A 13,077-nucleotide genomic window follows, 5' to 3' on the forward strand; every position below is an offset into this window, starting at 1 on the left:
CTGGTCTTTTTATAATTGAACTATCTTTACAGCAGTTCTATGATATGTATATATTTTGACAGATGTTCATACCCATGCTGGAGCTATGCTGTTAAAGCAATAAAGTATCAGTCTCTCTCTCTCTCACACACACACATAGCAACTGCTCATTTAACACATTTTTAAAGCATATAAAGAAGAATAAAAACATTCTTTCACTTCATATGCACATCGGGACTTTTTTCAGGTGAGGTGGATCATGCATACAAGGTTTTGTCCTATCTGCGACAGGTTCCAAGATTTGCAACTGTTGTATTGTTCCTCTCCAATAAAGATAAAGAAGGTTTGTTCTGATGATCAAGTGTACTGTCTAATTATTTTTGGTCAGTAGAAACTAACATATCCAAGTGCAGATTAATTCTTATGAATTTGTACAGTAACTATTCACTATTTCTTTACTATTTCGCTGGTTTTTATAAGAAATTAATGGGAAAATATTTCCCGGATTTTCTGCAAAATTCAATCAGTGGAAAGTATATAGGTATTCCTCGACTTACGACGGGGATCCGTTATTAACGCGGCGTCGTAAACCGAATTTTGACGTAAGTCGGATCATGCGTTCATACAGTGCTGTACCATTTACTACCATAATAACAGTACAGTACTGCAAACACTTAGCCTATCCAAACACCTATCCTAGCACAGTACCCTACATAACTATCAATAAACATAAGTACAGTAAAATATTTTGCAGTACAGTACGTTTAATAGTGAAATACTGTACTGTAAGTGCTGTAAGTGCAGTAAGAATAATAAACAGTGTACGACGCTAAACCTCATAAGTCAGAATGAGCGTCATATAAAGCGTCGTAACCACGAAACGACATAACTCAAGACCGTCATAACCCGAGGACTACCTGTATATTATATTTTATGAATTTTTAGATGAAAAACCCCAAAGTGTATAAAAATATATTACTATGCAATTTTTTACATTATGTGCGGGACGCAGAGAGAAAGTTTTTTGCTTTTTATGAATTCTTGAGAACTCTGTGTACAGAAATAAGTTTGCATGCAGAGATAACATTTGAGCATTCTGTGATGTCTGTGTGCAGAAGTTAGCCAAATTTTGGATATAGTTTCTGGCCAAGGAATCTACCCCCAAGAAGATGTGGCATCGATCAAAAAAGACTTTGGAATCAAATGTCTTTGACTTGTCGAGCGGTAGATGCTGTTCATGGTGATGTGGTGCTGTATGAACAGATCATGCTGCATGTATTCGACTGTTTACTTCAGATTTTTGCTGAGGATTTTTTTTATTATTATTTTGTCTTCTTCAGATGCAGAAGTGGCTGCAGTGTAATATTTCAGAGAAAGTAATGTTGTGAAGTTTAGGAGAAAGGGTACTTATTGGTTAATGTTGATGTAATTTTGTTGTTTGAAAATCCAGAATTGATAACAAAGTTAATCAGAGGGAGAAACCTGAAGAGACACACAGAAAAGTTTTAGGGAGACAAGTTAGTTCTATGGCTGATTATCTTCGAAGATATTTGAAATGGGCAGAGAAGAGTCTTTTGCTAGCAGCAAAGAAAAGCCCATATATTTTGTAGGATCATCCTCTCTCCATGACTTACAGAAAGAAGTGTGAAACAGTCTAAAGTCCAAGGTTTGGGTGAAGTTTTAACCTAAGGACTCGTATATAAAAGCACAGAGACCATATATGTAACTCAATGTTGCTTTTAAGCAGCATATATGTGCACAAACTAGGGCAGCAATGTTTGTAGCATAATCTTTTTCAGGTGCATTTTTTTTAAAGGGGCGTCGGTGGGTTGCAGGAATTAGTATTAGATCACTTTTATGAGATTTTCTAGTATGAAAAAGAAAAGAAATAATCTTGTCATTATTGTGATAAGCATGTTGAAATACTTTAAATCACTTGCATTGTATTGCAATCCTGTGTGTTCCAGCTTGCAAATGATTGTTTTTGATAGCCATTTAGTCCATTCCTTCCTTCAGCAAGCAGCAGAATGAGGGCTAAAGATAGTATTCTATGTTGCAAAGTAATCAAGAAGACCAGGCCATATATACAATGGTCTAACTTTCTAGTCTTGATCACCCAAATCATTCAGCAACATGAAGCTGTTGCGCAGCATTGTTTTCCATTTACCTAGTAATTCCAGTTGTGATACAACCAGTTTTTTTGTTGTTTTCATTGAAAAAACTGGCTTCAGAGTTTAATAAGTATTGATTGCATGTGAGTGGTCTGTCATTGCAGAAGGGAATCAGTTGCGCTATACTCACCTTCTCCAGGTTGTTTGGTTTAAGTGGTTATTTTTCAGGTTTCTTTCTCTTTTTGAATATATTTTCTTAGCAAGGCATCGCAACACCCACCTCAAAGCTCTATCCAAAAACTCATTTTGTGTGCTACCCATGACATAAAAAGTGCCAAGCCTTAGTAAATTAAGCAGGCTAAAAAAAAAAAGAGCAATATTTGTGCAGTCTGTGACATTCATCTATGAGTTGAACAAACATTTTACAAACATTGAAAATACTGCCATTTTGCCGTCTGATGTTCCCTAAATAAAACCATTCACCTCTTTTTGCTGAGATTACCAGGGTATGTGTGGTTTGTTAGCAAGTTTGACAATTCATTGGGTTTGGCCAGTTGCATTTATGTTTGTTTTCTTCCTCTGTGATCAGTTTTGACAGCAGTCCCCCAGTGTTGTGTTCTGTCCTATTAGGAATATCCAGTCTGGCACAGATCACTTGATCCAGTTCTTAAGGTGAAATAAAACACAGCTTGTATGTTGACCTTTGTGAACTACCTAAGTCTTTCTTTGGATGAGCAGTAAATGTGAATCACTGGCCAGGTTTTGTTATGCGAGTGCTTGCATCTCCCGTGAAACTGTTTCACTGATGATTTACCACACCTTCTGCTGATTTTGTTTTCAAAACTGTAATTTTAGACATTTTTCATCTTATAAGATGTGGTTGCATTAACAACCAGAGTGGTGATAACTTTGTCTATTTATAATTACTTTTTGTAAAGAATATGTGCTTAAAATATTGTTTCACAATCAGTTTGTATTTTTGTTCAGTATTCAGTTATCTTGTGCATTGAAAGGGTGGTGGATGCATGTGTGTGTACTTCGATCTGTGGATGTAATATTGTCAACAGCTGAAAAAGGCTTTAATCTAGAAACCTTCATTCATTAAATGACTGTCACAAACCACACCAGAGGCTGCCTGTGGTGCATGCCTTTCCACCTCAAAGAACCGGCAAACCAGGGTTCAAAACCATAGACACTGGATGGTTTTATGTTGTAGGGAGATGGCAGCTGGTGAGACCTTGAGCTGACGTCACACCTTGAAAACCGTTTATCGATTGCCGTGGAACTGAGAGAATGGGGAGCGAGGTCGGATGATGCGCCGGGCATGAATACAAAGCCTGCATCGCTCGCTATCCTCTCTCCTCTTGCTGCTTGTGTTTCTGAATGTAACGAGTTCGTAGAATTATCAGTTTGTTCCACGTCAACCTCACTAAATACTATTTCTTACCTACTGAAGTATACGTACTGTGGCTTTGTAGTGCGCTTTGTTTTGTTTTGTTGAGGGAGGGGAGAAGAAATCGTTGCATGTGATTTTTTTCATTGCCTTTGTATGACCTGTTACTGGCGCAACAACCAACCTTTCCCTCTCTGAGTGTTGATGGCACAAATCAGAAAAAAAAAACCAGTTGCGTGTGATTCTTTCATTGCCTTGGTATGACCTATGTCGCTGGCACTCCGCAAAACACTAACAACCAACCGACCCTCCCTCTCTCTCTCTCGGGTTGCTCGGGACTTACTGGCTGTGAGGTCCCTAATTCATGATGTGATTCTCCTCCCCCTCTCCCACGGATGCCCATGATGGTGGCTGATGCCCCAGGTCAAAGGCGAGAGGTCAGCAGCTCCGGCCTGGGAGTGCCGATCATGGCCGGCAAGATCGATTTTCTACACGCGCCCTGCTTTTCTGTCGGCTGTTGGTCTTTGCTCCCGTCATCTTCATCGGCACGATTTCTAAACAAAAGATTTTTGCTAACCACGGTCTGGCCATGTTTCTCTAATTGCTCATCGTGTACACATTCTAGCATTCCGTTCTCTTCATTCCATCTGTTGTTATTAGTTTTGACCCTGCATTTGTTAGATGCAGAAAATAATGTTCTGTTTATCCTACACCCGTCATCGTCATTTTTTTTCTCTCTTCCCATCTCTTATTCTGCTCGTGTTTATCACCTTCCAGCAGTTTGGCAACCGTTTTTACGGAATGTCGTCGTTAATACTTTCAGTCGGCTGACGGCGTCGTTGGTGTTCTCTCACTGCGCCGTTTGTTATTCTTTGGTCACGTGTCTGACCCTCTCTGTGTGGCACCTTCACTCTTGCGTACCAGGCAGTTTACAGTTGTAGTTAATGCGATGATGAATGTTGCCAAAAGTTCAAGGCATACGCATACCTGGTGATGTGCCACGTGCAGGAAGGATCATCAGGTCATCGACAAACAAGAGATGAATGCCTGTAAATGTCGGAGTACTTCCAGTGCTGTTATCACAGACAAATGCAGTTATTTTCTTGAAAGATTTTTTTTAAAGGATCAAGGAATTTTCGAACCGCGTGTCATCCGTGGCCATGATCTATTTTTAAAGAAAAATTTACAGGTAGAGCGGTTGTTAGGATGGCGTGTCATTACTACAACGCATACTCGCGCTCGTAAGGAGTGTGCTCCGAGAGAAAGACACAAGAAAGAGACATGGACGACATACGAAGGACGGACGAATAAACAACAGTACTGATGATTAATTGAAAAAAAAGTATAGAAAACGTAGAGATGAATCGGGTAAATGATTCTTGAGAGTGAGACGAGTAAGGTAGTAGCCAACAAACGGGGAAGAGGGTGTTGAAGAAGGACGAGAGTGTGGACCATTGTTGGGAGTAATGTTTAATGAAGAGATGCGTTTTCAGTGCTCATTCAGAGGATTCAATAGTGAGTAGGTGGTGGAAAAGGAAAGAGTTCCATTGTTTCGCTGCACAGTAACTAAAAATCCTGTGGCCATATGTTGTTCTGGTGACACGTCTGATGACGAAGGACATGTGTCTGGGTGGGATGTAGGGGAAGAGAAATAATCAGGACATGAGACAGCAAAAACTTAAAACAGCACAGTTTGTACTAGATGCCAGAAAGGATGGGTAACCAGTACAGAAAACCAAGGAGAGGAGTGGCAAGATCCTGTTTCCTCGCTGTGAGCACCAGACGTGCAGTTCTGTACATCATCATCCCTGGTATTAACACCTGCACCAGGTGAGTGGTGCATGCTGGGTAACAGCAAACGGCGTGGGAGTGGCTCTGTTGTACATAAAAATACCGAGATATGAAAGTAATCCAACCCACGGATGTCTCGCACAGCCATGGACTGGCAACACACGTGAGACTTGCTGCCTGACTGGGTGGCAGACGGTCTGCGTGCTCACCTGATGGCGGGTGGGATCGATTGGTGTGTGTGGGGTAATATCTCGGAGCAGAGAGCTGCTTCCAACAAACTCTCCTTGGTCTGTCGATGTTCTCTGAAACCCACGCGGAAAAAAAACAATAATACTTTGTTCAGTCAAAAGATGCGAAGCAACGAATAGCATGCATTAGATTCTCGGATTTGAGCCAGTAAACCCACGCACTCCACCCGTGAGCATAATTATTAAAAAATAGTATAGTACTTCTTCTTTCGTCGTAATGTTTATTTTCATCTTCTCTCTTCTTTCACATTTCTATCTGTAGAAAGAGCGCGAAAAGAGGAAACAAATGTTTTACAATATTTTCAGTGTTAGGAAATTTGTGTGTGGAAGGGGAGGAGGATGCTCAGGAGACAAAACTGAGAGGAGTGTGAGGTGAGTGTTGATGATACTGAAGATGTCACGACAATCGTTGCTAATTCGTGTATCCTTTTTTTCAACAGGGGCTTGGTGTTGCAACATGCAACCTGATTACAAAGCTTTGAGAGGAAATTATAGTGGGACAAGTCACGACATATTGACGATGACATCTGAAATGACAACAGTTGCACCTGCTTGACAAAGTGGACCTAATCATAAAGGTCGTTTCCGCAAGAAGAAAACACAAAGAACTGAAGGACTGTCGTGAGAGCAGTTTATTGTGAAAAGTTATTAATAAAGTTGCGAAAATAGCAGCATGGGTTGGTTATTATGAGAACCATCCATTTCCTTGTCTCGTCTAAGTTATTCGCTTGATGTCCAGGTAAAGAATAATTTATTCATCACAATGAATTTTCTCTGCAGCAGCATCACCTTCGCGTCCAGAAGTTTGATCCGCAACAGAAGACAAATAAAAATGAGAGAAGAAGTGTGTATATGTCTTTCCACAGACCACAATCTCCATGTCTGTCATACTATCTACCCGAAACAAGTACGTGGAATCATCGTCATGCAGTGTACAATTAAATTGGTTGATTCAAAGTTAATTAAATATGTATGTTATATTTCTTGTGTACGTGTTTGTGTGTCATGAATGACAGTGCTTGTGGCTGGCTGACTGAATGCGAAGACAGATGGTTAGAAGACTAATGATGGAGAGGCTGAAAAAATGAAGCACGATTAAATGGAAGGGGAAAAAAACCTCAAAGTGAATTGAGAGTATCAGGAAGCGAACCATCACGCTCGAGCAGAATTAAAGAAGAGACAGTAAACATAATGCAAGACCCAAAAGACAAACATCAAAGCTTCTACATATGATTAACAAATAGCAAACTCAGAGATAGAACGTCTGGTAAGCATATTTACAGAGATGTGTGCCACCAACACAGTGGAGGACACGACCCCTTCTCTACCCCCCAAAACCCAATCATTTTCGGATGTGAATTTTCATGCGTCCCACTTACATCGACGATAATGGGAGGGCAGACGAGGGCAGGTCTTTGACACACGCAGTCAATTCTGTTGACTGGCAACTGAACAAATCTGACATGAATCACAGAGAACGGGTAACACTAAGTACAGACGTTACAGCAGCAAGGTCAAGAGGTCAGGCGAGGGCTGCCGACTCTCCCGAGGGACGTGAAGGTGAAGTGTGTCAGCCTGGACCCGCTGACCTTATTGGAATGCACCAGAGATTCCTGAAGATTCTGTGGCTGTGCAGGCATTAAGACCGTACGACGATTACAGTAATTACTGCTGTCATGGCCGGCTAGCACTTCCTATCTCGACATCAGACATGGCAACAGGCCGGTCTGGCTGGAACTATTTTTCGGTCAGAGAGTCGCACGATTTCTTCTTGAGCTGCAAAGAGAGATGTTCTTGTGCAAGAAGAGAGATGTTTCCGTGTGTATGGAGAGAGAGAGAGAGGGTTGGAGTGATACATGCCTACAGGTGGATACTCTATAACTGGCTGTATGATTTGTAACACTTAAAGGGATTCTAAAGGCAAAATAAAACTGCTTAGAATGGCATAAAGAGTAGGATACATTTGAATCTCGTCTATTTATATGTGTGTTCATGTGGAAAACGTTGAAGGTTTTTAGTAGAATGTTGTGTTTAATAAGAGAAATTACACAGGACTCTTTTTGTGCTTCCACGAAGTCTCGTTCTCCGTCACGTGACCCTATGACGTGTGGTTTCCATAGTGACAACCACGCCTCGAGAATGTGCTGCACCCGATTGCCACGAAAAGTTGGAAAAGATTAAAAATTGTCTTTTCATCAGTTTCCGACAGACAGAGCCTTACAAGCCTGACACACAGAGTGCGTCATACGATAAAATGACGTCAAATCTTCGCAATGACCCCAGACACTTCCTGTGCGTGTGACGTCACAAGGAGACTGACGTCACAATAAGACTCGTCTGCTTGATCATCTCGGGAAGCTATCGTGGTTACTCGGCGGAAGGACACAAAGGTCGATTTCACTGGATTTTTTCAATGTTTATAAACATCGGCAACCGAAATAGTGCTAATAAGTGGTAATTAAGTGAAAAACCAATCCTTTATTTCTCCTGTATCGCTCTCGTGCTCTGTCATTGTAACTAAATATATTTTTGAAACGTTAGACGGTCACCAGAGCCTTATCACAAGCCTTGAGTATACCTTTAATTTTGGTGCAAACGCTTCAGTATTCAAAGTTAGCTAGGGCTACTGTATAAAAAAAATCATGTCAACCCAACATACTTTATTTGAAAAGATGGTTGATGTTTACTTCTACCTGCCACGTGTATGCACCACGTGATCTCACTGCCTGTACACCCGCTAGATTTGGGAACTTTTTGTTACGCCGCTTGACTGCTTTAATCTGTAATGTCTACTTCTGTAATCATGTCTGTCAGTTTAATTAGAAAGCTTGTTTGACTGTATTGGCCAGATAATACACCATCATAGTGAGCATGATTCACGTGCTGTATTCAGCAGTTTTACCTGCTGTCTTACTGCTTTAGAAATTTTGCATATCACCGGAGTTGATCAGTATCGCTCCCTCCTCCACGGTCTGACCCGCAGTCTCACCCGTCAAGATGTCAACATCTTCAGTTGGCGACGACAGACTTTTCTTGTCCATTCACTGGTCCTGTGTATTATCTTGTCTGTTTGCATCCGTAATTCTTCGAAAATATTTACGACTTGCGTTTAGTAATTTTTTTTCTCTTGAATCTCTTAACCTTATATTTTAAAAATAAAACTGATTTTTTTGTGGGGTAGGGGAATGCTAAATGACTAAAAGATTCTTGTCTGTCTAATAAAATGTTTGTGCTTGAAAATGATGTCTCGGTGAACTGTTATAAAAGGATCTCTTTAGCAACTTAAAAAAATTAGAAAAGTGAATGTTTTGTAAAAGTGCGGGATTTCTTTCATTCTCGGCCTGACTTATCTGTTGATCAAGTCAAAGATAGGGAAGGACGGGTTCACTTTTGTTAAACAACAATAAAAGGCTTGTAAACAAGTTTTGTGACTTGTCAACACTCTCCGTTCCGCACCAGTAGCCAGCTTGACGTGATAATTACGTGACAGTAGCTCAGCTCGATTGAATCTTCTGTCCACGTGTCTGCACGACGTGAGAAAGTACGTGGCAATAGCTCCGTCCGCTTTTTTCTTCTTACTTGCACGAATAGCTTCTGCCACGTGTGTTTGGGGAGATACACCATGGTCCTCCTTCAGACCTTGTCCAATCTGTGTTTTATAAGCTGTCTCTTTGCCGATCTTTTCTGCAAAACTCCTACCAGACTGGGATGCGATCCTACAGAGCCAGGTAAAGTATCCGGTTCAGAACTGGGTACAGTCGTGTGTCTCGGGATGCACCGGACGAAAGGTCTGTACAATCCACGGACTATTTAAACGAGAAGATTTTGTGGAAGAAACCTACATACCAGTCGTGTGAGTTATAAACAACAATACACATTTTATTCTTCTTGTTCTTCCCCTTTTCTGTCAGAATTTACTTCTCTCCATTCCCCTTTCCTACTCCTTCTCATCTTTGTTCTTTGGACCAAAGATTTAGAAGTTCCTCATGATAGTAACAGAAATAATAAATTTTGACAATAACCAGACAGAAGAAATATCTTGCTTTGTCCTAAACTTGTTCATCCAGTACCTCCACGAGCGTGCTGAAACCAGAGAGCAGTTCCAGGACGAAATGGCGGTAAACATGAAGGTGTTGTCAGGAAGTTCCTGCCCTAACCTCGCCATGAAGATGTGCGAGCATCTGGGCCTGGAGCTGAGCCAGGTGGTCACCAAGAGGTTGCCCAGTGGAGAGTGGAGTGTCGAGCTGTGCGAGTCGGTGCGTGGAATGGATGTGTACGTCGTCCAGACCGGATGTGACGAAGTGAACGACATGCTGATGGAGCTGCTGATCATGATCGACGCCTGCAAGATGGCCTCGGCAGGTCGCGTCACCGCCGTCGTCCCCTGCTTTCCTTACGCGCGGCAGGACGAGAAGAAGCGAGAAAACAGGACGACAGTGACGCCAAGCTGGTGGCCAACATGGTGTCCGCGGCCGGAGCTGATCACGTGATCACCATGGACCTCCACGCCCCGCAGATCCAGGGCTTCTTCGACATCCCCGTGGACTGCCTGACCGCCGAACCTGCCATCCTGCTGTGGATCAGGAGTCAGATCCCGGACTGGCGCCACTGCTGCCTCGTGGCCCCTGACACTGGAGCTGCCAAGAAGGTGACGTCACTGGCCGACAAGCTGAACGTGGAGTTTGCTCTCCTCCACGAAGGCCGCACTAAGGTCAACCAAACGGTCGCCATGATTTTGGTCGGAGATGTGCGAGACCGCGTCGCCATTTTGGTGGACGACGTGGCGGACGCCTGCGGCACGATGTGTCGCGCGGCAGAGAAATTAGTGGAGGCCGGTGCCCGCCAGGTGCTGGCCGTCTGCACTCATGGATTCTTCTCAGGTCCAGGCGTCGCCCGCGTGAACGACTCCAAGCTGGAGATGGTGATGGTGACCAACACGCTGCCCCAGGCCATCAACATGGCGCACAGCACCAAGATCAGGACGATCGACGTGTCGGCCATTTTTGCCGAGGCTGTACGTAGGACTCACAATGGTGAATCTCTCTCTTTCCTCTTCAGTAACGTTCCCCTCTAATTGTACCTCCATCCTTCCTTCCGTTTCCAACTTCTGCAGCCATTAAATTTTTTCTCAGTGATTTTTGATCTATCCAGACATCTCATGCCCCTCCTGATGATAGTTAACTAATCTTCATTTCTTTCCTTCGTGCATTCGTTTGTTCGTTCATTCTTTCCTTTTACTCGTCACGTGATTGCCGGATTGGATGATGGTGGTCGTGCTGGTTCTTTAGTTCGTCGTGATCAGTTATGTAGTCTTAAACTTTGCAAGACCATGCTTTCTGTGGTGAGGAATTGTAATCATGGCAGCAGCACGTGTTATGTGTAGTTCTGCGATGAGTGAGCTTGAAGCATGTGAGGAGGCAGGCACGAGCGCGTGCGTGCTTGTGTGCGTGCTCCTATATGAAAACTGAAGTTAAGACTAAAGCAAATAACACAGGGAACTGCAGGTGGGCAGAGCACAGTTCACATCAAGAAAGGAAAATTCGCTGTCATCCAACAAGGGTGCCATGGCTGGCGATGGGCAAACACAGCCTCGGTCATCTGTGGGTGCGCGATCGAAGCCATGGTGGCCCGGTGCCAGAAAAAGTCTGGAGAAAGCCACTGGACCATAAGACTAAAAGCCAGACTCACAAGACTGTGATTTAAAAGAAAGAAAAAATCGCAAACACTCCAAGTGTCTGCTGCCGTGTTTGATTGAGTTGAAACCGAGTATAATGATCTGGACCCCGATTTTGTTTTTCTACAATATTGTTGAAAGAAAGTCATGGGGAAATTCCCGCAGTCAAAGACATTGTTGAGACGACCTGACTGACTGCCATATTCATGCATCGAATTAGTCTGATTGTGTGAGACACCCTGAAGGACTTGATGGCCACCAGCAGGGACTGCGGGTACAACCTCTCGAACAGAAGGGCCAGTGATAATTTTCTTCGACATTTCAAACCATTTGTGATACTTTATTTAGTTTCACCTTCCAAAGAATACAAAGCAGCTGACATACAAGTGGCACTAGTGCCTGGGGGCGAGTTGTCATGGCTGTAAGCTGAGAAACGGATGTGAATACCAGACTTTCAGCAAGAAACCTCAGCTTCCACAGAACTGTCCAACAGCTTCATTGTTCTCTTGTGTCTTTGGCTGCTAGCCGGGGGCCAACCCAGCCTGAAGTCGATCCATTTTCTGATGAGGTCTTTCTTGGTGAAAGATTAATCATGTAGGCTATGTAACCATGGTTTCCTGCCATCTGCAGCCCTACAGATTATGTATCCGTGCTGATCACTTTCTGCTTTTGTAAACAGGGCAAAGGTCTTAACACACCACAGCCTGTGATGAGTTTGATAAAGGATTTTGCTAAATTACATCCAGTCCTTACATTTTGTACAGAATATGGTATTTCTGATTAAAAAAAGAAAACATGATCTTGTGTATAAACATCTCTCATCTTTAATACACAATTTACATCTTCCTGTTAATGACACCTTGTACTTTACATCTTCAGGTCTTATTGCCAAAGGCAATTAGTACTTTAAAACTCATAACTCTCAATATTTGTGATGCCTTGTCATTCCAAAGAATACCATAATATATACATTCCTTCCTTCAGCATTACTTTTACATTGTCTTTTACTGAAACAATGCTTTCCACTACAACACAGACAACAGCAACCCTCGCCAAATCCAGAGGACTTCGGAATGACAACATTTTTCTGATTCTCTGCCTGCTCTTGTTTATTTTACTATACACATGGGACATCACCTGACACCGGGTACATGGACCCTGGTAAACCAGTTGCAACATCCGATCTTGTACTCGCTGCTTCCTGGACTCTACGAGTCCTTCAGTCTTCACTCACCGACCACCTGAGTCCAGTCGCTGATGGGTTTGTTTGACAAGAAAAACGAAGATTGAGTTGGAAATCTCAGACAGCTTACAGTGACATCAGAGAACAGGCTGTACGGTGAATAGGGTTTTTTTTCCCAGTGGAAAACTGAAAAAGGAAAAGAAGTTGTTCAACAAGTGCAAAAAAGTAATTGCAGTGATAATACTTTGATCTTTGGAGTACAGAAGGTAGGAAAAACTCTTAGCCGGGCTAAATAACCTGGCACTACTTCAAATACTTGTAGTAGGTATCTCATGGATCTGTAACCAGCCTCGAGGAAACCAGAAACTAATCAGGTTTAGTTCGCGAACAAAGTGGTCGAACCTCGCACAATCACTCTTTTTTAAAATCTGAAAACGATGAAAAATTCTGTACTGATTATTTTCTCAACTATTTAAACCAGAGGTTGCATAGTACTAACAAACAAAAACAAAAAAAGTCAGAAATCACCGCACATTACGAAATTCATGTACAGAGAAAATGACTTTAATTCTATTACAACTATCGCACATATAATGCAGACATCTCACCAACAAATATTGCAATACTTTTAGTCCAAACACACCGCAGCTTAAACTGACTGAATTGTCAGATGCTAGTTTACACCTGTTCGAAACATT

General features: G+C 42.4%; 2 protein-coding genes across 2 annotated transcripts in view; both read left to right on the forward strand.

The window, feature by feature from the left end:
• LOC112564787 (sperm-associated antigen 1-like) overlaps positions 1-3,059 on the forward strand; it is a 17,673-nt gene extending 14,614 nt beyond the window's left edge. Inside the window, 2 exon segments of the mRNA XM_025239860.1 lie at positions 227-322; positions 1,095-3,059. Coding sequence (XP_025095645.1) covers positions 227-322; positions 1,095-1,192 — 194 coding nt within the window. The 3' untranslated portion in view covers positions 1,193-3,059.
• Positions 3,060-9,603: 6,544 nt separating this feature from the next.
• LOC112564560 (ribose-phosphate pyrophosphokinase 2-like) lies at positions 9,604-10,664 on the forward strand. Its single transcript, XM_025239449.1, is given in 2 exon segments — positions 9,604-9,959; positions 9,962-10,664. Coding segments are annotated over 2 exon segments (960 nt in total). The 5' UTR covers positions 9,604-9,634; the 3' UTR covers positions 10,597-10,664.
• The last annotated feature ends 2,413 nt before the right edge of the window (positions 10,665-13,077 follow it).

Source organism: Pomacea canaliculata, linkage group LG5, assembly GCF_003073045.1.
Source record: "Pomacea canaliculata isolate SZHN2017 linkage group LG5, ASM307304v1, whole genome shotgun sequence".
Lineage (NCBI taxonomy): Eukaryota > Metazoa > Mollusca > Gastropoda > Architaenioglossa > Ampullariidae > Pomacea > Pomacea canaliculata.